The 25,824-nt window shown below is 52.6% G+C and overlaps 2 protein-coding genes across 4 annotated transcripts in view; one reads left to right on the top strand and one right to left on the bottom strand.

The window, feature by feature from the left end:
• The window catches only part of ASTN2 (astrotactin 2), a 322,339-nt gene that overhangs the window by 205,456 nt on the left and 91,059 nt on the right, over positions 1-25,824 (top strand). For both annotated transcript variants that reach the window (XM_063410172.1, XM_063410173.1), the window contains exons 15-17: positions 72-176; positions 1,614-1,793; positions 23,372-23,637. In XM_063410172.1, coding sequence (XP_063266242.1) covers positions 72-176; positions 1,614-1,793; positions 23,372-23,637 — 551 coding nt within the window. The remainder of the gene's footprint in view (positions 1-71; positions 177-1,613; positions 1,794-23,371; positions 23,638-25,824) is intronic.
• TRIM32 (tripartite motif containing 32) lies at positions 7,387-15,020 on the bottom strand. 2 transcript variants are annotated; one of them, XM_063410174.1, is made up of 2 exons: positions 14,976-15,020; positions 7,387-12,244 (listed from the first exon to the last, which is right to left on the bottom strand). In XM_063410174.1, exon 2 carries the CDS (start codon positions 12,175-12,177, stop codon positions 10,234-10,236), a length of 1,944 nt encoding a protein of 647 aa, XP_063266244.1. In that variant the 5' UTR covers positions 12,178-12,244; positions 14,976-15,020; the 3' UTR covers positions 7,387-10,233. The 2 variants fall into 2 exon arrangements, with proteins under 2 accessions (XP_063266244.1, XP_063266245.1); XM_063410175.1 differs by lacking the exon at positions 14,976-15,020 and adding an exon at positions 13,074-13,219.

Here is a 25,824-nt window from a genome sequence, read left to right as displayed (position 1 = left end):
AGCACGGTGGGAGCATTAAGCATTCCCCAGAGCATGGTCAGCAGTGTCACCCACCTGCTTTTCCTTTGCAGGGGACATCAAGTACGACGAGGCCATGGGGTACCCCATGGTGCAGCACTGGCGGGTCAGGAGCAACCTCTACAGGGTGAAGCTCAGCTCCATCACACTCTCTGCAGGTGAGGGATGCCAGGGGCAGGGAGATGTGTGTCTGCATGGGTGGGTGGTGGTTTTCTGCCCCAAGCATCCCACTGACATTTCCCACCTCCATGCTCTGTTCCCAGTGCTGCTCTTGAGGCAGGCAGGGAGATTCTCCTCCTTTTTTCCAGGGGGGAAACTGAGGCAGGGAGTTTGTGCAGCAAGAGGTGAGGTCAAAGCCAGGAGAAAGGCAGTAAGCAATGAGCAGGAAGGATTTGTTTTGGAGCCACTGTGTATATGTGTATGTACAAAAACCAGTCCCTTAAAAAAGGTGGTTTCAAAAGGAACCAAAGCACTTGGAAAAGCAGGTCATATAAAGCAGGAGTCACAGATGAAGAAGGGGTGGGTGGGAGGATCCTGCAAATGTCAAAACATTTCACTGCCACGTTTTTATAGCTACACATTTTGTTTCAGAAATGCCGAAACATTTTGTTGCGACCTGAAATGTTTTGCCTTTTCATTTCAAAATAGCATTTTTTATTTAAAAATCAACGAGTTTTTAAATGGAGAGAGAAGGAAAAAAAGATTTAGTGCTAACAGGCTGCACAGCCCCAAAATGAAATAACCTGCACAGAGCTGAAAAAAAAATATGTGGGTTCAGCTCAAAATGAATTCTTCTGGCTTTTTTATTAAAACAGCCTTCCCTTTCAATAAACCAACCAACCAACCAGCCAGATAATCTCATTTTGGTGACAGTTATGACGTATTTTCTTGCAGTATGTTTTCCGTTCCACCACTGAACCAAAACGGTGCTTTCAGCCAGCTCTAAGTGATGCTCAAGTGCTGTGAAGTCACCAGTGTCTCCAGGATATTTCAGCTCCATGGAGCACCAAGGGTCCATGTCCTTGTCCCATGCCAGAGGTCCCTGCTGTCTGTGTGGATGTTGCTCAAGTGATGCCTTGACCTTTGCACAGCCATGGAGCTGCCACCAGCCCAGCCCAGCCCTGTGTGTCCCTCTGGGCTGTCTCCAGCTTTCCTAAAAATAGTTACCAGTTGTACTGGCTGTTTGCACTAGGGATGGAACATCTTTGGTTATGGATACAGCCAAGCAAAGGCCAAGCACATCCTCTGGGGAGAGTGTTAATGGTGTGCCAGCAGCCTGAAGAACAGAGGAGCTGGCAAGGACAGAGCACGTGTGTGTGTGTGTGTGTGTGTGTGTGTGTGTGTGCAAACGTGTTCACATGCACATCCCTGCAAAATTATCTGAGAAACCTCTTAGGGAAAGGAATCATAGAAGGAAGGCAGAGCCACAGCCCAGGGTAGTAACAGGTTGTGGATTCCAAAGGATGAGATGGAGGCAAAAGAGAAGGAACTGCACCCACGTGAGACCTTCTATGACCTGAGCACCCATGTGAGGCACCTCTGGGGCTCCTTCCCCTGCCCTGCTGACCTGCCTACCCCCTGCCTCCCTCCCGCAGGCTTTGCAAACATCCTGAAGATCCTGAACAAGGACAGCAGCCGGGAGGAGCTGCTCTCCTTCATCCAGCAGTTTGGCTCCCACTACATCGCGGAGGCGCTGTACGGCTCCGAGTTCAGCTGCACCATCCACTTCCCCAGCAAGAAGGTCCAGCAGCAGCTCTGGCTCCAGTACCAGAAAGGTGAGGAGGGAATGGGCAGGGGCACAAACATCACGTGTCACGTGCTGGTTTCCATCCTTTCCCATGCACACACCATCACTGTGCTGGTTGGAGGGCTCAGGCAGGAGGCTTGTCCCAAACGGAGTGCCCAGTGTCAGGTGGCAAATGTCACTGGCAGCACCCCTGAGCCACCCTGCCTGCTCCTGCCCTTCAGCTTCCACCCTCTGGCTCCATCCTCTCCCAGGGTGACCCCTTTCCCCACGGTGGCCCTCGTGTGCTGGGGGTCAGCTGATGGAGATGTGACATAAATGAGCTGTCTCCGAATGGCTTTGTTTTATTGCTTGTGACAATGACAGTCTTTAAGGAAGTGCATTAAATCAATAGCAGACTCATTGTGCTACACCATAAATAACGAGACACATCATTAAACAGGGCAATAAACTTCAGGACTTTGAAGTAATACAATTAGGTTATGTTTATAAAAACTGCCTTATCGCTGTAGCCTTCCATTTGCCAATTCATCTCTCTCCTCCAGGGAGTTGGGGGTATGCCCTGGATCTGATATTTTTCTATTCAAAAAGCATCTGTGGTGTATCACAGAGCCCACCTTAGGGCTGATGGTGACAGAGGTCATCAGGGCACTTGTGTCATGCCTTAGTGGCACTGCCAGGAGCAGCCTCTTTTGGAACCCAGCAGAGAGAGGTGTTCTCCCACGCGCTGCCTCCCTTGCTCTTGGCTCATTTTATTCCCCGTTTTCCCAGCGTAGCTCGTCTTGTAAGAGTATTTATAACACCCTGTGCTCGTTTGTTTGGGTTTTAAATAGTGATAAATGAAGTTTGCCATAGCAATGCCCCTGTTTAGCAGGAGAAGGCACGTGGAGGTGGGTTGTTTATGTACTCGTGGTGTTATTAATCACTTGGGAGCGCTCCCTGCAATCCAGGGGCAAATGTGTTGGTGGGGAGCAGACCCCGAGTGCCCCATGGTCCCAGTGCCATCACCTGGGACCAAACCAAACCCACACAAGGGTTTCTCAGAAGAATGAGAGGTGGGAGTGAGAGGCAGCTGCTGCAGCCCAGGCCTGGCACAAGCACTGCTGGTGTTCCACACTGCTGGGGCCAGAGGGGCATGAGCAGTGCTTGATCTTGTGGTGAAATATCTCTCATTCCTTCACTCCCACCTCCCCCATGCCAGGGGCAGCAGTGGCTCAGGGCTCAGCCACAAAGCCCCACGGCAGCACAGGGCCTGAAGGCAAAGCAGTGCCTCAGTGATAATTTCCTTTTTAGTCCATGGTATGCAACTGGCTGAGGTGGATCCCTCACTCCCCGCCCAGGTTCTGCCCCCACTCCTGGAGCTTTGCCTGGCTGCCCTGGCATTTGGGGCACCCAGAACATCCTTTCCCTCTGCTGGTGAAGCACCAAAGCACTCATGGTACTCCAGGGATCCCCTGAGGGGTTGCATGTGATGCCTGGACATAAACCTTTCACTGCTTATTGTGCAGCATTTGGCACTGGGTTCTGGCCCTGACCTTGTGTTTCGTGCATGGCTCCATCTGTGGCTCTGGTAGCTGGTGGGGTCAGTGAGATGGAACTTTGGGGCTGTGGGCAATACAGAGGTGACCAATATTGTATTCAGCTCTTTGATGGCCAGAAAATGCTCTTGGAAGGACATTAAGGATGTTCAGGGCTCTTGGGGAGATCAGCTTGTGGACAGAGAAAGTGTCGTGGGAAACCCAGGGCTCTGTCCCAGGGAAATCCCAGTTAGCCAAGAGAAATAGCTTGCTGTTCATGGTAGATGGATTTTATTCCCAACTTCTCTACTGATTTACCCTCATTTTGCCAGCAACATAAGGCAGATCAGAATAAATAGCTCCAGCTAGACAGTTCTGGATGCCTTCTCCACTCAGAACAGCGCTGGCCTGCCGGGCTCCCCGCTGCTCACCAGCCCATTCTGAGCTGCTCAGTGAGCACACATATGCATCAGCTCTAATAAATATAAAAGTAGGGCCAGAATAACTGTAATTTGTTAGTGGACAAAACAGGTCACAAGAGGACCAGAGAGGAGAGTCTCAAGCTAATTGGAACGGCATCAACTCTGAGGAAGAATGCGCATTACAGGGTCTTTGCAGCAGCGCACAAAATTATTTTAATATTTTAATCAACTTCATAAATCAATCGCTGGGCCTCAGGAGGAGGCCTCCAACAATAAAGGCACAATCTGTGCATCAAGCACTAATTGAAAACATGGTTTTGAGGAGAAGCTCATGCTGCTGGTGCCAGGGCAGGCGCTGGCCCCGTGCCGGGGCTGGAGCCGCCCCAGTGCCAGTGCAGAGCCCTGTGGGTCAGCACCTGCAGAGCTCTCCCTCCTCCAGGGGCAGGGAAAGGGCTCTGCCCAGCCAGGGACAGCACAGAGCGGGCAGCCTGCTCTGCCTGGAGCAGTGACAAGTGTCCCCTTCCTCCTGCAGGTGGATATGGGGGGAGTTGAGGTGGCAGAGCAGCCTGCCCTTGTTCCCAAGGATTTGCAGGAGTGAATCCTGCAGGAGAGAGCCAGACAGGCACAGTGGCATGGCTGTGGCACAGGGAGCTCTGCGCTCCTTCAGGGCTGGCATGGGAGCATCCCCCAGGCTCCCTCACAGGAACAGCCTCAGTCTGTGAGCACACCAAAGCAAACTCCAATTTTACTTCATGCAGAGTGATTAAAAACCGATTTTTTGGGCTGCTTGCTCTGGCTCTGTGCAGCCAAGCAGTACTTTAACACATTGAGTGGCCTCCAAGCAGGGACCTGGAGATCGACCCAGCCATTGATCTGTGCCATGGGAGCCCGCATCGCTTTCCTTCCCCGCTGGAGCCGGCGCTTAACGCTGACGGCGCCCCATTAAGTTGGTAGCAGTTGTGTGAGGACCTTCATTTGGCAGCTGGGACAAACGTGGTGTCCCCAGCCAGCTCCTGCTGTGTGTGAGAATGGGCTGGGCCTGGTGGGATGGAGGGAGCTGGCTTTGTCACAGTGGTGCTGTGGATTTCTGGAGAAACCAGTGTGGATAACACCCCGGAGTGCTGGCTGCTGCTGAGCAGTGCCTCCATGGCATCCACGCTTCCTCTTTTTCTCTGTCCTGTCCCCACAGTCACTAGGCTGGGGTGGGTGAGGTGTTGGGAGATGACACAGCCAGGACAGCTGACCCAAACTGGGCTATTCCTCACCACACAGTGCCATAACAATAAACCTGGAGGTGGAGGCTGGGAGTCACCCCCACCTCAGAGACTCTGAAATTGTACATCAGGGAAGGGAGTGATCCCTCCATCCAGCAAATCCACCTGGGAACCACTTCATTCACTGATAAAAGTTCATCAGAGAGCTCCTCGCTCCGTGGTTCCTCGTTCTGGCTGGTGAGGAGGTGGAGAGCTTGCTTAGAGAAGGGGAAGAGCTGCTCTGAATGCAAAATCTGACAGCCCTGGTGAGATTTCTGCAAGAGCTGTTCCAGTTTGCTTCCTCCCACTGGAGGAGCCCAGCTGGGAGGCAGGAAGGGATGCTGATGGGCTCAGGATGTGTGTGCCTGGGTGGGGGAGACCCAGAGGGTTTCACTGCCCAGCTGGGAGGTTACTTTAGGTCTGCAGTGAGGGAAATGTTTTTCTTGAATTTACTATGACCTGTAGATAGAGTTTCCTTGGCTGAGGTTCTCTGGGCACGTTGAATGCTCAGCAAGCTCAGCCTGTGGCTGCTGCAGATGGGAAAGGTGTTCATGTTCCCTCTCAGTAATGGATCATTTATGGGAACAGCCCATGGAGGGGCTGTGTCCTGGCAGGTCCTGTCACATTCCCTAAGCCTTTCTGCTCCCTGCCCTCCCCAGTGTTTGCTTCTCTTCTCTCGGACCACACTCCATGGACTGCATTCACCTGTAAGAGGTGACAGCTTTCATGCTTTCTTGTGAACTTTGCAGTTTTGACAGATCTTCACAAATATCCTTCATAAAATTAAGGATGGAGCCAGTCCGTATTCCTCTGAGGCTCCCTCCTGTCCTTTCAAGGCTCTATTTGTCTTCTTTCAGATCTGATACTGCCATTAACACAATTAAGATTGAACTAATCTGCAGGAACCTTTAGTTTTCCTTTCCTAGATGCAATCAAGTGCACTAAGAAAGTTGTAAAGCTACTTTTTCAGCTGTTAAAGGACATAATAGGTTTCCCTTATATGTGCTTGGTCAGAAGTAGAACACACAGCATTTCCCTGGTTTTGAGATCTGTCCCTATGTACAAGTACTCAATTACCTTTTTAACACTCTTTTAACACTCTCAGTTGCTTGGTTTATGTCATTATTTCAAGCCCTCAGATTTCAACATTTTGTTCAGAAGAGGTAAAAACAAGCTAGCTGGTTGCCATGAAATTTAGTTTAGACTAAAACATGTGCTGTGAGTAAGTCTGCAAAATGACCTTATGCACTGCTCATTGTAATCCAGAATTGCCAGGCAAGTGCAGTAATTAGTTGTGTAAAATGAAATAACTTTAAATCCTCACATTGAGTAATGACCCAGAAAAATCACTTAAGCTATACAATAGGAACAACTCAAAGCATATGGCTTTATTTTTACTTTTGTAGCTCTACCCCCTTTGATGAGGAACAGGCTCTCCTCCTCATCCCTTCATTCCCTGGCTCCTGGTTTTGCCTGGAACAATGTCCGTGGTTCAGCTGTTCTACCCTAAGAAATCCAAACCTGTGATAAAGCTACAGCGTAGGTCTTACAGCACCACACTGCAGCTGTTCTGCATGGGTTGAATAATGTTTGATAAACCAGAAATTCATACCTGTTTAAAGAGCTGAGATGAGCCCAAGGGATGAAATCCTTCACCCAGCTCAGCCAGGTGGCTGGACAAGGGGAGAAGCTGTGCTGTGGATGTCCCTGCTGAGGAAATGTCCCTGCTGAGGAAATGTCCCTGCTGACCCTCCCAGAGCCCCTCTGGCAGCCCCCTGGCACCACCCGAGCTGGGGTGGAGGCACCTTCACAGCTACACCCCCCACACTCAGTCACACCAGGTTTCCTCACCAGCTCAGCTCCCATGGCAGAGTTTTGATCTAAAATAATTTAATCATGGTCAAACATCAGAAGAACAGCCCGAGCTGGCAGCTCCAAGGAGGGGGACTACAAACAGAGGAAAGCCAGGGGTTTTATACCCTCACAGTGTAAGTGCACCACAGTCTGAGCTCTTCTTGGTGAGCCCACGGCTTCTGATGTGTCCTGGCTGCACCACAGGTCTCCACCTCAGACCCTGGATGAGCCAAGCACACAGGGGATGGAGTTTTCAGCCAGGCTCCCTCGTCCCCTTGAGCTCCAGGAGCCACTGAATTCAAATCAGCCTTCTGAAACATCAGCTGACAAGGAAGATATTGCCCTTGAGGCAGTGTGAGTTAAGGTACAAAACCACAGCATTTGTTTATAAGGTGGGTAGGGAAGTGTCAGGAAAGTTGCATGAGCCTGCCAAGATCAGATTTATCCTCGACAGCCTGACACATAAAAAGGGTCTCGTAGCCACTGTGTTCCACTCTAATCCCCACTGGCTGTAAAATCCAATCTGCCACCGAGGGGAGAAGATTAAGTGTTTTAATAAGAAAATGAGCCGTTTGCAATGCACTTTTAATTGGATCAATTTTTCCTTTATTACACAATCTTTAAAAACCAAACACATACGTGTGACCAGACAAGCTCTTCCTCTAGATACAGAGCAGGAGCCAAACTATTTCAACATAATCCTTAATTACTCCATTTCACCTCGTTTGGCAGATGATCATGACACTGTGTGGGAGCACCACAGCAAGAGGAGCTCTGTAAAATCATCTCACAGTCGAGTTTTGTCAGATGTGCAGATCCTGGGTGAAGGACAGCAGGTTTTTCTTTTTCCCTTTTCTCCCTGAAACCCCAGACTGGAAGAGTTGCAGGCAAGACAGAGCCCCAGGCGCCGACTGCAGTGTCCTGGCCCACCAGTGCTTCACAGGGTGGTGTTATTTTTCTTAATTCTCTCAGTGAGAAACAGATGACAGACACTTTGATTGAACTCTGTAACCAGGAACAGGCTGGAGTAACCAACTGCTCAGTTTACTGGACCAGCTTTTAATTTTTTCCTTTTATTTTTTTTCAAGCACTCCAGGAAATGTTATTGCTAGTAGTTGTGCTGTTTATTGCAAAAAAAAAAAAAAAAATCCACGGGAACAGAAAATTACAGAGGTACATATTATCATAGATAATATTGCTTTAATTGTTCAGGTCCAAGGTAGCCTCCTGGGTGGAGCAGTTCTTGGAAGCAGGAGAAATGTTTAAAAGAAACCAGAAGGAGAGGAGCTGCCATTGTTATAAAATTGGAAAAATGCCTTCATTTACAATGTCATGAACTGTGGCGCAGCCCAGTAATCATCATCACCTCCCCAAAACACACATTCAGGGTGAGAAAGGCTCCTCAGATTGCTGTCACATGCTTTGGGCAACTGCCCCCTCCCACCCAAAAAAGAGAAGCAGAGGATGTGAATAGAGATGTAAAGCTGGCAGCCTTGGCAAGCACACGGAGCAGCTCAGGGGAGCTGAGTCCCCCGGGCTGCCTCAGCACCATCAGCCACCTCATGTCCCAGCTCCCTTCTCCACACGCTTTTTCCAGCACATTGTAACAGCAGAAATTGGAAGTTGCCCTGATGGAAGCTCCATCACACAGCTGTGTTTGCGTGCTCACTCCTTCAGCACTGGCTGAGCACAACAAAAAGAGAGAAAAAAATCCCAAATCCCACCAAAATCTGCTTCCAGCACTTTTTCTGCAATCCCTTTAACTGCCAAACATCCAGCTCCAGCAGCAGCAGCTCACCAACCTCTTTCTCTTTGCTGTTTCAGCAGGGAAAAGTATATGGGCTTAAAAAAAATTTAAAAAATCACCTGTTGCAAACATGTTGTAGGACAAGTAGCAAACAATTTGCTGGAGCATGGCAGCCACCATAAAATCAGCTTTTATATTGTCTGTCGTGGCCCCAAATTTGCAACTACGTTGTTGATGGCAACAAATAAATGCACTGCAGTGTAACTATTATCTGTGGCAGATTAACATGCTACCACTGTGCCCTATTTAAATGCATCTTTCCTTCAATAAACTATTCTGGGCGAGCAGCACCACACTGAGGAACACATTTATCAGCCAGGAGAGCAGCACTGTGGGGGCCTTGGTTCACACAGCTGCAGTTTTGTGCTTCATTTGGCCCAAAGCCGTGATGAGCAGCAGCTCTGGTGCCTGCTGGTGTCGTGGAAAAAAGAATTACAAAACAAAAAAATAATCTGAGGAATGTAGGGTTTTGCTGTGCAAGGGAAAAAAGCAGTGCACCAATGGATGTGCTTCCAAGTCTGAAAAAACCAGAAATTAAATAGTTCCCCCCTGCTCATTCCTATCTCAGAAGTGAGTAACTCATCAGCACAGAGGAGGTGCAGATGAGTGGAAACCTATTGCTAAATGCAGTGGTCTGGAATGCAGAGTAGTGAAGAGCAGGTGAACATACAATACGTTGCATTTAATCTCATTTCCTACAATCTCCCAGTCTTATTCCCCCAGCTCTTCCCCCCTTCCCCAGAAGTTTTAGATACCAGATAGACCTTCCAAAGACAGTTTCCAGGACATATTTAATAATGTAACAACAGTAAATAGCAACCCTAGGTTTCCCCTCTTTTTTTTTTCTCCAGCCCCCTCCCTTTTTATCCTCTTCTATCTAGCAAAACTCTGATTAGTAAAAAAACCCATCCTCTTAGAACTCAGGAATAAAGAGGGCAATTTTCTGTCTCAGCTCGGACTCCCACGATTGCACAGTACTCACTTCACATGGAACAGACACAATTCACAAATGGCACGACAGGGCAATCTCCTGAACACCAGAAAAATGGGAGAGACAACCCTGCCTCGTCAAGGTGGAAGCAAAGCTTCATCTCTGAGCAGTTGAAGAGACCATTTCGTTTTATGCAGTGCTGCAAGCACAAATTGCTCTCTCTAGGAGTTGCCCAGACACCTGCTACCCAGTTCCTTGCAACTACCACAGGATTGCCTCTGCTAGTTCTCTAAGGGAAGGTGATTTAGAGCAGTCAGTCAGTGTTTATGGCACAAAGAAAGAGGCAATGGTTGAAGCTGGAAGTGTACGAGATGTGGCATAAGGAAGTGAAGAGGTTTATGAAGTGACCAGTCACAAGAACCAAGACTGCCAAGGATGGGTCCTTTCCATCACGCTTGTTCTTATTTGTATGGATTTTATATAAAAAAGAAGAAGAAAAAGCAGACCACCACCACCACCACCACGAAAGCTATTTTGTTTCTAAACACAGAACATGATGACCTCTATGCCAAATCCCCTTCAGTTATGGCACAATCTTCGTGAAGGCTTGACACTGGTTGCTGTCACATTGCAAGGAGGCTGCAAGAATCTCCAGTGCCAGGACAGGCTTTGTTTGCAGCCAAGCCTTTAAGGGGTGGAGTATCTTCTCAGGTGGTAACTGTAGATCTTAATGCAATGATCCCAACAGTCCAGCACCAGCAGCTGCCCTTTGGGAGTAATGGCAATGCCCACCGGGCAGGTGAGTCCCTCCCGGATCAGGATGTTGTAACCGCCTCCTTTAGGAAAATGCAGGATTTCCTTACGACTGCTGTCAGCAACGATCAGGTCTCCCCTGGAATCAACGCACATCCCAGCAATGCACCTGAAATCCTCATTCTCAGAGAAGAAATGGCTGATCTGGCGTCCCAGCTGCCCGTCTGGGCCGACGGAGCCGATGGAGAAGCCTCCTTCCAGGTGGTGCTCGTACTGCCGGTTCTCCAGGTTGAGCCCCAGCCCCTGAGTGAAGTAAATGGTCCCTTCAGCGTCGCAGGTGACAAACTTGGGGCGCACGGCACTGCACAGGCAGCTGTACTTCACCACCCCCACGCCACGGTCCACGGTGAAGCACCACAGCTTCCCCCCTTCCACGTCAGTGACGACGAACTGGCCCGAGGGCAGCGCGGCGATGCCCCAGGGCTTGCTGAGCTGGCTGCGGTGACACGCCACGCAGTGGCCGTCCATGGTGTACACCTTGACAGAGTTGTCGTAGCTGTCTGTCACGCCGATCAGCCCGTGGCAGTTCATGGTGACAGACAGGGGGGTCAGGTTGGGCAAGTCTGCTCCAAGGAAACTCAGCACGAAGCTGTCAATGCCGCTGGGGCTCCGGCGGATCTCCTTCAGGAAGCCCTTGCGGGTAAAGACCTGGATTCGGAAGTTGCCGCGGTCTGCCACGAGCACCTCGCCTTGGCTGGTGACGTGCAGGCTGACGGGGAGGTTGAACATCCCCGGCAGGCTGCCCTTGGAGCCCATCCTCTTGATGAAGGAACACTGCTGGATGCTCGTGGCTGCTTCGGGCATCCTTGGCTTGGCTGGCGAGGAGTGCGGGGTGCAGCTGGGCTCCTCCTGCACCAAGTCAGGCTCTCTAAATGGTGCAAAGGAGGATGCTGCGTTCTCCATGAGCGATTCCTCCACGTTAACGGTGCGGGGTTTCTTCACCACCTGCCCGATCTGCAGTGGTCCCACATGGCTCACCTTAAGGAGTTCCACCTCCTGCAGAGTCAGCTCCCTCGGGAGACTGTTTGTCAGTTCTGGTTCTTCCTCGTCCGCTGCCTCCTCCAGCAGAGCTATATCCCCCTGCTTTATTTTGGCAAGGAAATAGTCACAGCGAGACATTATCTGCACTTCTGCTAAGTTCAGCAGGTAAGCTTGCTCCTCCATCACCTGGTTATTTATCTTCTCCACTTCAGACAAAGAGGTGGTGAAGAACTTGCGTGACCTGGCCAGTTCTTCCTGGATCTTGCGCTCCTCTTTGCTGTACTCCTGCAGAACCGCTTTGTATCTGGATTGCAGGTCTCTCGAAACATCCTCCAGAGCAGCTTTCCTTTTCTGAAGATCACCCATGAGCTCCCGAAGCCTGGCAAGCCTCGTACCAAATTCCCTCCTACGCTCCTCAGCAGCCTCTTTGATAGCAATGACTCTGTGTCCTGGGGGCACGTGTGAAGCCTCCTTGCACGGCTCACACAAAAGCAAGCTACAGCTCTTGCAAAAGTGTCTTGGCAGCCTCCTCCCGCAGACCTTGCACATGAGAAGTCCCACCACTTCCCCCAGGCCGGCCGTGTCGATGATCTTCAGCACGGTGAGGTTGTCAGTGAGCTGAGCCAAGCTGGTGATCCGCGTGATCTTGCTGCAGAAGGGGCATCGGATCCCGTTGATGCTGTTGGCCAGGAGCTTCTCCAGGCACTGCTTGCAGATGGTGTGCCCACAGTGCAGGAGTTTGGGCCTCAGGTGCTCCTCGGTGAAGGACTCCATGCAGATGGGGCACTCCAGGACCTCTCGCAGCGCGTCCGAGTTGAGATAAGGGGCGGCAGCCATGGTGCTCCGAGGCAGCTTTATCCGGCGCAGTGCCTTGTGCTCACATCTATTCCAAGGTGTTCCGATTCTGTCCAGGGAGAAAAAAGGGAAATGTGATTTATGTCACCACCAGCAGTTATGTATACATGCAATTTATTTCTGACTTATCGCCTAACCCTGCAGAAAAAGAAACTCAGTTAGCTTTTCCATGCTGGGAAGGATGCATTAGTCATAGCTAATCTCAGGATGGGCAAATTTCAAAACTAACTCGCAGCTCCCACTGCGATGAATTATTCACTTGCAAAATTTGTAAAGTAGCACTGAGAAAAGTCTAATGGCACCAATATGGAAGCCCAGTAGATATTGATGACTGAATCATCTCCTCATGGTGCCCATCTCCTGCTGCCAAGCCTCGGAGTTTACATAATTTACTGAAACCCAGGGAGATTAAACCAGGCATTCAAAATGTTGTGCATCAAAGAAGGAACCAGATGGTGCGATGCTCTAGGACATTAATAGATCACCTCTGGAGACCTGCATTCAGATGTGACATCAGATACCAACCAAATGTGCTTGGTTCACTCTGCTTTGCTAGACAGCCAAAACACATTTCAATGTTTCATACATTCATACTTTCAGGAAATGAAAGTAGCAGGAATGCTCTGGCAATTTCCACTCCTTCTGGGGGTGACTGTGCATGCTGAAAACACACAGAGAAGGTTTGATGCCAGTGCATGTCAGGAACCTCTGCCATGCTACAGCACGCTTCATGCCAATTAAACACAGCTCAGGCAGGTACTAGCAATAATGGAGTTAACAGACAACTCCAAACATACTCCTGGTGTTCACTGTTAGCTCCTGAACTCCGCTTTAACTGCATTTAATTTCTCCTCGTTTCACAATCTCGCAGCGCTGACCTCGTTCTCGTCCCCTGGTTCAGTTTTACACCACTCTGGTTGCTGTTCAGCTTCAATCCAGGCTTCTCCACCCTCACATCCCTCCCAGCAGGGAGCAGATCCCAGCAGCTCTCCTGCCAAAGCAGCCATCCATTCAAAAGGAACAGAACAGGGCTCACATCATTAAGTTATTATTCACTAGACTGGGTTTCAAATCCTTTGCTATTGTACTGCTCAGCCACTAAAAAATGGGGAAGAAAACCTTTCTTCTAGGGAAGAGGAAAAGGAGAAGGAAGTAGTTAAGTCTTTGAAATGAAGGGAGAGTGGCAGAGGGATGTGAACACACAGCTCTCTCTGAGAAATGGCTGCATGCACACAGCATTGTCACTTCTGGATCTGCCTCCTTCCTCTTTGGGAAAGAGGCTGTGTATGTCAGGTTGCTGTGTGTTCCTGTGCAGAAAAACAACTGCAAGGATGAAAAGTTCTTTATGCTCATATAGAAAAGAAAAAAAGCCCCCTAATTTTAATTTGTCAGCTGCATTTCAGAGTCCTTTAAAGCCTTTATTTCAGGGAGGGATTCAGCGTTGTGGCAGAATCTCCAGGCACCATGCTGGGATCAGCTCAACGCTGGCAGGTTGAGTATCACAGCCCTGGCCCTGCAGAGGCAGCAACTTGGGCACTGCCATGGAGAACAGAAACCTTCCTCTGAGGGAGGAAAAATCTGTGATTTAAAATGATTTTTAAAAATGAAATACAGGATACCAGGTTCATTATTCTTACTTTCCTTGGAGACAAGTCAAAAGACATGCTTAGGGAAGGATGTGGGAGCAGCACAGGCACCAAGTACTGAGAGTTACATTAAAAGCTACCTTTAGAACAAGTATTTTCATTAAAGAACAACGGTGGATGGGATTTTAAGTCAGGTTGGGCTTTTAGAGAGCTGATTTGTATGACATTCTTCTCATATATAACCCCCTTTATGGGAATGTCAGCATGCCCTCAGTAATGGGACATTATTTTTCCTTTTATCTCCCTCTCACACTCGGCTGTGCCTCCTTGGAAGTTTTTAACAGCGGGTTGTTCTTGCGTGTCGGTCCCTCCCGGGGCAGTTCCTCTGACGCAGAGCAGGGTATTACTGAAAGCCTCAGCTGAGGATCAAGCCATAAAACCGAGAATTATGCGAGTTTGGTTTCCCTACATTCAAAAGAAATTTCCTGCCGTGGTTTCTCTTGTCACCCGGCAGTTTTTAGTGAGTGTCTGCAGTGATAACACCTGCTTCACTTGTAATTCAGAGCTCGTGTCATTAACGAGGGAAAATAATGGGGCAATGCTGCAAAACAAGCGCCGCTGACAGGAGTTGCCACAACAACAAAACAGGCAGGCCAACCCCTGGGTTTGGGGAGGTTTCACTGAAAAACCCAAGGGTTTGGGTTGGAAGGACCTTAACGATGACCTAATTCCACCCTATGCCATGGGCAGGGGAACACGTTCCACTAGGCCAGGCTGCTGCAAGCGCCGAGCAGCCCTCGGGCACTGCAGGGCCGGGGCAGCCCGGACTGCCCTGTGCTGGTGTGTGAGCACAAAGTCCGCACAAAGCAGCGGGCCCGGCTGGCGGCAGCCGCGGGGTCAATGGCGGGCGGGGCCGGGACGAGCCCCCTCAGCCCCGGCCGCCGCGCCTGTGCCGGGGGGGACCAGGCGAGGCGGAGCCCCCGCTCCTACCGCTCAGCGCGGCGGGGAGCGCACACACAGCCCGCGGGGCGCGGCCCGGTCGCTCCCTTCCATTCCCTCCATGGCAATCCATCCCGTCCATCCCGCCCCGTCCCGTCCATCCCGTCCCCTCACGGCCCCCGCCCGGGGGTCCCGCCCTGCCCGCCCCCCCCGCAGGGGGCGCCGCCGCCGCGGCCCCGCGCGCGCGCTCCTCACCTGCCGCCGCTCCGGGCCGCGCCGCTCCCGGCGTGCGCCGCGCGCCGCGCGTCACGTGAGCGCGCCCGCGGGGCCTGCCGGGAGATGTAGTCCGGGCGCGCCGCGGCTGCGATGGAGGGGGACACGGGGGACACGGGGGACACGGGGGGACAGAGACCCCGGCACGGGGTGTGGGGGGGCTGTGGTGGAGGAGAGGGGCTGCGGGATGGACCTCGGTCTGCCGGGCCTGTGCTGCGCCTCGTTGTGAAAGGAAAGATTAGAAGTAACAAAGGGGAAGCAGGAACGCCTTTGTGGATATATACACATACACACACACAGACATATATATATACACACATATATATATATGTATATATTTGTGTCATTTCGGCACGCGCGGGTTGTTCACTGCCCTTTCCCTGATTAGGCAGTGCTGCTGCGGGATCAGCCCCCTCCCCTTCTCTTTCACCTTCCCTTTCCCCGTTCCCTTCCCTTCTCTATTATTTTCCTTTCCTTGCCTTGTTCCTTTCCCTTCCCTGGCTTACCTTGCATTCTCTTTTCATTTCCCTTCTCTTTTCCATTCCCTTCCCCCCTCCCCTTTTTCCTTTTTCTTTCCCCTTCCCTTCCCCCAGCAGGTTCCTGAGCGTTTGATGGGTTTTGCATCACCTACTGAAAACGTGTGTTTCTCCTTTCATACCGTGCCTGTGGACTCCAGGACAAAAAGGACTATTTTTGGGTACAGCTGCAGCTGTGAGCAGACGCTGCAGGCTGGCAGTGGTAGGCAGAGGCAGGGATTTGGCCACTGGCCTGTGGCTGGGCTCTTTCCTGAAGCCAGAATCACCATCAGGAGCACTGCCCCCATTCCAGCCCCATTTTTGCTTGGATGTCATGAACCTGCTTTAGCGACCCATTCTGCTGGGACCCAGTGGGGCTGCACAGCAAACTGGGGAATGGCAGGGCTGGGGCTTCCTCTGGGAGCAGGGGGACGCCAAGGGAACCGTGTCCTTCACACACCACTGGTGCCACGGCTCCGGCGCCACAGGCAGCATCTCGTGGTCAGCCCAGGGCTGGCGTGCAGCTGGAGATTTGGAGGCTCAGGCTCAAAGGAATTCCCTACCTGTGGAAGAGGCAAGTCCTCAGTTTAACCATTTCCCAAAATCCCTCCGTGTGGCCTCACTGCCTGCAGCGCTTTTCCACTGCTTACCTGCTCCGGCTGCCACCGACCTGCGCTGAAGGAAGCACTTGCATAATGCAGCAAGTCTTGCCACCTTCTGCTCTTGATGGTTTTTCCACTTTGTTTAGAAAAAGAATAGTTCATTTGGAAGGGATCTACATCCCTGGAGCAGCAGGGATCAGCAGTGTGGGCAGTGGATGCATTCAGAGGCAGCAAGAGCAGATGCAATGCCTGGCCAGGGTTGCAGAAGAAAAGGAGTGAGATTTACAGCACCCTGTTTCAGTGGCTCCCTGGGGATGTTGCTGTGCCCAGAGAGGGGACACAGGGTTCATTCCCAGTTCCTGGCCTCACCAGGGAAATGCTCTTTCAGTCCCTGATATATGGGGAAGAAAAATAGATGTAAACATTGAAACCAGGGTGGTCTGGCAGATCCTATGAGGCCACCCACACCTGAAAATGAACAGTGTGAGGAAAAAACAATGGTAGAAATAGGAAATCATCTTTCAATGTATCCTGGGGAGAAAACAAAGGACTCTCTGGATTTAATTAGAGGTGACAATGACAAACTGATGATGTTACCCATCATGTGTGAGTATGGGGACCCTACATGACAAAGAAGGATGGGAAGGTTGTCCAGCCTGGGACCTCAGTCACCCTGACACATGGACAAGGTGGTGTGTCCCAAGGGCTGCCCCATGCATCCAGCTGGCAGGGTTGGGAAGGTCTCAGGCATCCCATGGGAGAAGGGCACGCGGGTGTGTTGGAGCAGAGAGGGAGCCAGGTGCCATCGAGGGGGGATTTGGGGGGTCATGGAGCCACCCTTGTTGGGCCAAAGTGTTTTGGAGGCAGGGGAACAAGCCCTGAGCTGCTGCCAGGGGTTGGGTGAGCAGGGCAGAGCTGTGGGTGCTCTTCTGGGATGCAGTGCAGGCACTGGGGAGCACTGGAGGCTGTGCAGGGTCTGCAGAGCCAGTTCCTTTGCCAAAGCTATGTTACAGGGGACACTTTAAAAATCCCCTTTTATAGAGGGTTATCAGAGGTCTCTAAGAGCTTTTTTTCTTAATACCTCGGGCTTGCAAGCATATAAATGTCCCATCTGAAGCTGAGGTGAGATCCTGCCTGTCCAGCCTGCAGGCAGCAGAGATGATCTGCCCCCAGATTCTCCGTGCTGGTACCTTTGGGACCATCCCCAGGGCAGCGGGGCTGTGGCAGCCCAGGGTCACACATGCCACCAGCCACAAGCACGAGTGGTGCAGCTGGCTGTCCACACCTTGGTGTTGGGTGTCAGAATTGTGTTTAATTGAGTTTGGTTAATCAGCTGGGAGCAGCGGGCACAATGTCACAGGGAGAGGGGTGTGAAGAGGGGCAGAGGCAGTGTGGGCATAACGATACTCTTCACCAGGACCTGTGGTGACAGGATAAAGAATTATGGTACAAACTGAAACAGGGAAATTTAGATTAGATATGGAGAATTTTTTTTTTGCTGTGAGGGTGGTGAGGCCCTGGCACAGGCTGGGAAGGTTGTGGCTGCTCCATCCCTGGACCTGCTCAAAGCAAGGTTGGGTGGGGCTTGGAGTAATCAGGTCTAAAGGCAGACATCCCGGGGCCTGTGGCACGGCCTTGGAACGGGATGGTCTTTAAGGTCCATTCCAGCCCCTTCACATTCTAATAAACAGGAGATTAACAGGGGTCACGGAGCCTCACGCCCGGGAGTTCATCAAACACCGACCCCCAAGGGATGTTACACACTCGCTGTGTCGCACTCCCCTCCCCGAGGCTGGCATGAGGACAGAAGGATGAGACCCCGTGGAGGGGCCGCGGGGCGGGGGCGGCGAGATGTGCCTCGTCCCGGGATGCTGTGCCTCATCCCGGGATGCTGTGCCTCGTCCCGGGATGCTGTGCCTCATCCCGGGATGCTGTGCCTCGTCCCGGGATGCTGTGCCTCGTCCCGGGATGCTGTGCCTCGTCCCGGGATGCTGTGCCTCGTCCCGAGATGCTGTGCCTCATCCCGGGATGCTGTGCCATGTCCCGGGATGCTGTGCCGTGTCCCGGGATGCTGTGCCTCATCCCGGGATGCTGTGCCTCATCCCGGGATGCTGTGCCTCATCCCGGGATGCTGTGCCGTGTCCCGGGATGCTGTGCCTCGTCCAGGGATGCTGTGCCATGTCCCGGGATGCTGTGCCGTGTCCCGGGATGCTGTGCCTCGTCCAGGGATGCTGTGCCTCATGCCGGGATGCTGTGCCGCGTCCCGGGATGCTGTGCCTCGTCCCGGGATGCTGTGCCTCATCCCGGGATGCTGTGCCGTGTCCCGGGATGCTGTGCCTCGTCCCGGGATGCTGTGCCTCATCCCGGGATGCTGTGCCGTGTCCCGGGATGCTGTGCCTCATGCCGGGATGCTGTGCCGTGTCCCGGGATGCTGTGCCTCGTCCCGGGATGCTGTGCCTCATGCCGGGATGCTGTGCCGTGTCCCGGGATGCTGTGCCTCATGCCGGGATGCTGTGCCGTGTCCCGGGATGCTGTGCCGCATGCCGGGATCCCAGCGCCGTCCTGCCGCGGTGCCACGAGAGGGCAGCAGGGCCCCACGGACCGGCACGGCCGCCGCTGCCCCGCCGGGCCGGGCCCCGCCGCGGGGAGGGTCCGGCGGGCGGCCCCGCGCCAGCCCCGGGTGCCCCTCCCGAGCTCCGCGCTCCATCCTGCGCACGCCCTCGCCCGGGGGCTGGCATTCCCACGTGGCAGGCATGCCGCCTGGCCCGGGAGCCCGCAGCAGTTCCTCGGCAGTGATCCCTTGCCCGCCCCACGCGGAGCTGTGGGACTGGGGTGTTGGTGGTTGGTTGGTGATTTGGATGGGGCAGTGTCTCCCCCTCAGCCAGGGCTGGAATCACAGAATGGTTTGGGTTGAAGGGACCTTAAAGCCCATCTTGTTTCACCCCCTGCCATGGCAGGGACACCTTTTACTAGCCCAGGTTGCAACAAACCCCATCCAAACAAATCTGGCCTTGGGCACTGCCAGGGATCCAGGGGCAGCCACAGCTGCTCTGGGCACCCTGTGCCAGGGCCTGCCCACCCTCCCAGGGAATAATTTCTTCCTAATATCTCATCTAACCCTGCCCTCTGGCAGCTATTCCCTCTTGTCCTGTCCTATCCTTCCCACACACATGGATGGATGTGCCAGACTGGACACTGTGCCCACACAGTGTCCCACCTTGTGTCCCCCTGGACACTGTGCCCACCCCTTCCTGGCAGCCCCAGCAGTGTTTGCCCATCACTAACAGTGGGCAGCATTAAATGTGTCCAGGCTCTTCATAGACCTGGTGGCCACTGCACTGACAATATCTCAGTGCAGAAAAATTCCCAGGCAAACACATCTATTGATTTCCTTTCTAACTCCCTCTGGATGGATTTGCCAGCACAAGGGGTATTATTCCACCAGGTGATAAACAGCCAGCCTGTGTCAGAGGATGTGTCCTGGCCACAAGTCCCCACTGTCTGCCTTTGGTGGCACGAGGTCTGTCCAGTGAGGGGCAGTGTATGGGGAAGGTGAAGCAGAGTTCCCTCTTCCCTGCATAAAATGCAAACCCCAGGTCCTAAACCAAGCCTAGCTGAGCAGGCTGCTGGTGTTGGTGGGGTTAACCTGCTGAGGCTGTAGGAATCCCTGCTTGGGTCTGTTCCCACTGTTCCCCCTACAACTCCAGCTGGAGAGCCTTCTCCTGTCCTTGTTCCAAGCAGTTCTGCTCTTCAGGAGATATCACATCCTACCCCTGATACGGCTGCATTCTTGTGGCAAGTGGAATGATTCCCAGTTCTGGGATGACTTGGGGATCTTTTGGAAGAGGTGTTGTATGAAATGCTGGGCCACTGGGAAACCCATCTTCTCCTGGGAGCTCTCAAGCCAGGACAGCACTGCAGTACAAATCAGGCATTGTGCTGTTGTTTTTGTTGCAGCAGTGGTGTTACCCTGCTCCCTCATGTCCAGGCACCAGGAGGTGCTGCTGGTAGTGCTGGAAGCATTTTCCCACATCAGCAACTGCTGCCTCCCGAGCAGGGACGCCTTTGTGCAGGCACACACCTCGTGCTGGGGGATTGTAAAATCTGCTGGAGCCCAGAAACGGAGCCAGGCACCCCAGCAGGCAAAAGGTACCTCTGCACACCCTGTGCTGCTCATCCTCCCTTTCTTACACAAGGCCTGATGCCTGGCACGAGGCTGTTATTTTATTTGTTTTGTTTTGTGGTAGTGTTGTGGTTTTGGGAGGGGTTTTGGGTTTTTTTGGTTGCTTTTCGTTTTTTTAAATCCATATTTCAGACAAACAAACTAATAACTCCCACAAGCTGCAGTGATGTGTCCAACTGCATCCGAGGCTCTCTGCTCCCACACAGATGTTGCCAGGGTTCAGCTGAGTTGCCAGCAGTGTTAGTGACAGCTTGTTCAGATTCAGGGGCTGATAAAGGATCCCTGTATCCTCGCTGCTGCAGCTGAGTCTCCTCCTCTTCCCAGAAAGGACCTTGGGAGCTTCCTGGCAGCAGTCACCTGCAAAGCCCTTCCCCAGGAGAGAAGCAGAGGCTTTGCAGGGGTGTCCTGGGAGGTTACCCCATTCTATATAGGCAATAAAACCTAGGATGGGCCTACAAGAACTTGTGGGGCTTCTCCAATTCAGTGCTGAGCCCTTTCCTTGCATGCAGGGAGCTGAAGAGATAACCAAAACTCCTGTCAGATGTAGGGCAGGGGGAAATAGAAGGATCCCAACCCCATCTTCCCAGGCTGTAGTTGCAATGGCAGGTGCAGGAATATGTTTTGGAGGGAAAATAACTCTCAGATCTGAAAACCTCCTGTGTGAGATGTCCTGAGTGGGGGATGTGGGTGGGATGAGAGGGAAGTACTGTGTCCAGCAAGGAAACCTCCAGCAAGGAAACCTCCAGCTTTTTAGGGATGAGGCACCTGAGCAAGCAGATGAGCAGCATCTCCTCCTCACTGCCTCTCTCTGGCTCTGGAGGAGCTGGCTCACAAGCAAGGTGTGCTGCTGATGCTCCCAGATAGGTTCCAATAGTAGAAACGAGGGGATTATTTTGCTAGGGCTGTACATCAGCACCCAAAACCCATCCCACAAAAGCTCCCAGGAATTGCTGTCCAGTGCTGATGACATCTAAGTGCTGGTCTGGGTGAGAGCTGGCAATTTGACAACAAAGCCAATTTTTCTCTGCTGAACCACGTCCTATTTCAGTTTCCTCCTCTGGAGTTGTACCCAGAGCCCTCGTACAGGGGAACCATGGATCTTTGTCAGTCTGCAGAGGAATCCTTTTCCCCAGTGCAGCTGGGATCTGTTCTAAAGAGGATTAACTGCAGACAGCCAATTCCACCTGAGCCATGAAGTCTGCTCTGCTCACAGGTCTGCCATGAATCACCCGGCTTCGTGGTTAATCTGCCACTGAGCCGTGGCTGCTGGGGGAGGGGAGCTGTTCTGCTCACAGTTTTCTACCCTACCTCATTTTCAGAACTCTGGGCCTTCCCCTGTGCAGCTCCACCTGAGCAGTGCTGCTCCTGAAATAGCTTTGCTCCCGCTGGTTGGATTAGAGTGATCTATAATTCTTAGCTATAAAGCCAATAATTCAGAAGGAAGGTTTGATATCCTGTTGCCACTCATGAGCTAACTGATCCCACTGTCTTTTCAGCCCTGTGTTCATGTCCTCCCTTAAAGCATGGCTCCAAAACTTCCTTCCCCATGAAGCATCCCTAAAGCTGCCTCGGCTCTGGTGAAGAAGCTTTGCAGCCCAGCAGTGTGATTATCTCCTTCCTCTTCTACATGTAATTTAGTAGTGATGTTAGAAGATGTTACTCTTATTCACAAGTGAGAAGAGGCTCCTGATATCCCCCTATAAATTCCTTCTCTCTCTGCCACCCTGTTTTTCAGGGCTTCACGTCTTTCCCTTATGAGACTTGAAGTTGCCTGGAGCTGATCTTCTAGAAAATAATCTCTCCAAGAAGCAGCTCCAGCTCCTGTTTCCAATGTCTGTGTACACCAGTGTCTCCCTAGATGTTGAAACATCTCCCTACAGCCTTGCTTTAATTTATTTTAGCAACTGCTCCCCTTCTAGTCCACTAAAACATGGGTTGGTTGGAATTTGCTCGTTCCCCCCGTGACAGCTTTGATCCTGTGCACAGAAGTGTTCCCTGACAGCCAGACAGCAGGGAAGGGCTGTCCCTGCCCTCGAGGGCTCTGGGAGTCATGAATGAACACTGTTTACTTGTATTTCCAAATGGCTTGTGCCTTGCCAGATCAGCTGCATGTCACTGCAAGCCGAGTGTGTCGAGACAACCCGTGCTCCTCTCCTGCTCCTTCTCAGGACTGGGAATTTGTTGCTAGAGGCAACAGCCATAAGATGGAGCAAGCCTTTTCTTCTGTAGGTCTGTCTCCAGGTTATAAAAGTTGGGCCTTCTTGGGTCAACCCAGCTCCAAACAAGGAATTTAAATGGAAGGGTACAGGACAGACATTGGAGTCCTGTCTCCTTTGCTCAAGTGTTATACTTCACGTGGCTTTAGCAAGTGTTTAGACAAACCCACAATAAAGTAAAGGTTCTCCATGTTTATTGCCTTGTGCTTAAGACCACCAAGTGGTTTCCTGGTGAGTTTCAAATGCTTGAATTTTTCCTGAAAGCAGTGTTGGCAGTTTGGTTTGGTAATGCCTCTGTTTATTCTCCATGCAGTGAGTTTGTGCTCATACCTGCCTTTCCCCACTGCCAAGGGGCTCCATCCCTCCATGTAGTCCTTTTGCAGCCTCTTTGGATCCATTTCAGTGCCCTGGATAATGTGGCACCCACAAGAGTGACCTGAGGACTACAAGGACTAGCGGGGGCTGGTGTTAGGGTGGGGATAAAGGGCATTCAGCTCCTTGGCTTGGTCTCAGTGGGGATGTTTCTCTTTGGCAGGGAAGATAGAGTGAGGTGATTTTGTCTCATTTTGGAGCACAGAAAGTGGATATGCAAGTTAGAAAAAAGAAGAACATGAGTTAGAAAAGAGAAGAACAATCAATTCTGTCAGTTTAGATGTGCTTGTCTGGAAAGGCTCACACTTCCAAGCAGTGACCTGAAAGTCCTGTTTTTCTCCTCTCCTTGACCTTTCCTTTTTCCCTGCTCCCACCTGGCCTACACCTTCAGCAGCTGCATTTATCCTGGCTGCAGCACAGTTTGGCTTTGGGAAGACACCTGTGCTGAGATTTTTAATGCTGTTTGGTTTCTTCCCTCTCCCTAACCCAGAAACAACCGAGCTTGGGAACAAGAAGGAGCTGAAATCCATGCCCTTCATCACGTACCTGTCAGGCCTGCTGACAGCACAGATGCTGTCAGACGACCACCTCATCTCGGGCGTGGAGATCCGCTGTGAGGAGAAGGGGCGCTGCCCGTCCACCTGCCACCTGTGCCGGCGCCCCGGCAAGGAGCAGCTCAGCCCCACGCCCGTCCTGCTGGAGATCAACAGGGTGGTGCCTCTGTACGCTCTCATCCAGGACAACGACACCAGGGAGGTGAGTGAGCCTGTGGAGGGCCAGCGCCACCTCTGTGACCTCACCCAGCCCCCTCTCAGGGCCCCTCCGCAGGTGCCCTGGAGCGAGGGGGGGTTTCTGTGTGTTTGGAGGGCAGTGCTGTGGGGTGGTGTCAGTGATGGAGCTGGCAGGTCCTGCTGCCCACCACCCACAGCCCTCTCAGACCTGCATCTCCCTGCCTTTGATAGGTTCAAGGCAATGCCATAAGCAGCCAAGTCATTCCCAGTGTCCATGCTGGTGTGCAGGACGTGTCCTGTGGAGAGGTCTCAGGAGCCAAGCACCAGCTCAGCCCTTCCCTCCTGGCTCCAAGATCTCAGACATACCTGTCTGAGGGGTGGCCAAAGGCCTCCAGCGCTCCAGTGTGGCTTTGCAGAGGTGCAGAGGGAAGGAAGAACCCTCCCCTTGGGACAGTCCCACAGCCACAGGAGGTCACTGTTACTCCAGGAGGGACAAACCAGGCTGGAGGTCACCAGTCCCTGGGGCTGGGCTCCTGCAAGAGCTTCAGTGTTAATCCTATGGAGGTTGAGGTCCCACTTTCTCGGTTCACTGCCACTTCCACCCCCCTCTGCAGCCCTCTGACCCCAATCTCAAATCTACAAATGACAGACCTGCCTAAAGTCACTAATTAGCACTGAGCCTGGACTTGATTAGGATGTCTGGAGTGAGCCAGCATGCAGCAGATGTGGGTGGGACACAGAGGGCTGCAGGTCAGGAAACAATCCTGTCACGTGGAGGTGTGACCACCAGGAATGATGCTTCATCCTCTCCCCACATCCGTGGGGAGAAGGGTCTTCCTGCTTCTCCCAGTACCCAAGTTTGTGGGTACTGTCTCTGGGGACTGTCACTCCTTGCCTTTCTCTTGATCTGGTTCCTGCTTTCCCATCTATCCACCCTCTTGGTCCTTGCCTGAAGCCAGTTTGCCTCTCTTTGTGGGTCTTTTCCTCAAACTCCCTTTCTCCCACTATGTTTTCTTCCTGCATTCTTTCCCCACCCTCGCCTGCTCTTCCCGCTGGGCAGGTTTGTGTAGAAGTTGACCTGCTGTTATCAGGGCAGTGCTGGGATGAGGCATTACAGGTACAGAGAGAGCAGTGGGAAGCTGATTTCCTTCAGGCAAGAAAGATGTGCTTCCCAGCAGCAATCTGCAAGAGGACATTCTTTTAGGGTTACAAGAGGTAGGTTAGCCCATGAGGAGGGGGGAATAATGAGGAGCCCAGCAGGATCTGAAGAATCTCCATGAACCCTGCTCACCTCCAGGTCCCCTGCATCGCCCTGTGCCCAGGTGGCAATGCCACCCTGCCTCTCTGGGCATGCCTGCAAACCCTCCCCTTCTTCTTCCTCCTCCTGCTTCTCCTCCTCACCTGTCCCCCCAGTCCTGCTGACACTGCTGGGCTCACTTGGGGCGCCTCCTTGTCCTGGGGAGCTGTACTCTGTTCCACTAGCAGCCTCCCTTCCTCCCTCCTTCCCTCCCTTCCCTGCTCCCCTGGCTCCAGCGAGGGCTGGCCCCATCAGCTGCAGCTGGAGCTCAGCCCGCATTGTGCTTTCTGCTGAGGCGCTGGGAAAACCAGCAAACAAACAAAACCCCAACAATGCATCCAAAACAGAGACACCCCAGCAGTATTCCCCAGGGCTGTGCTCCCTGCATCTCTCCTCCTCTTCCTTTTCCACCTTCCACTTTCTCGCCCAGAGGTGGAGGGGCATCCCCTGGGAGCCTGTCCCTGTGTGAGGGTGCTGTGTGGGAGTCTGCTGCCCCTCACCCCTGGGAGCTGTCCTTGGGCAGGGCTGGGATGAGAGGTGACAGGGTGAGGGATCTGGGCAGCTGCAGGCTGGGGGCTGCTGCCAGAGCAGGCACTGGGGGAGCTGGCAGTGAGCAGCACACGCCAGGACAGGTCACTTTGTGCCATCTGCAGTGCCAGGGCCTGGCGTGGGCAGCAGGTGGGATCATGCTGTCTTGTCTTACCACCCCCTCCTTAGCTGGGTCTGGTTGTTTCAGCTGTAGGCTTCTCTTGACAGTAGGCCCTCTCATCCCCTTCCTCCCTACAACCCATCCAAGACCATCCCCATCCTTGCCCCAGCAGGACACAGGCAGTGTTTTCTGCTTTCCCTGCCCCTACTTCTCTTTTCTAGTCATTCCCATTCTCTCAGCATGAGTCCCTTGTGTTGCATTAGCTC

Source organism: Prinia subflava, chromosome 12 (genome assembly GCF_021018805.1).
Source record: "Prinia subflava isolate CZ2003 ecotype Zambia chromosome 12, Cam_Psub_1.2, whole genome shotgun sequence".
In the NCBI taxonomy this organism is placed as follows: Eukaryota; Metazoa; Chordata; class Aves; order Passeriformes; family Cisticolidae; genus Prinia; species Prinia subflava.
This window is presented reverse-complemented; position numbering and strand designations above follow the sequence as displayed.

Excerpts from the sequence above, each read along its gene's own strand:
- TRIM32 (XM_063410174.1), bottom strand. The coding sequence starts at position 12,177 with ATGGCTGCCGCCCCTTATCTCAACTCGGACGCGCTGCGAGAGGTCCTG.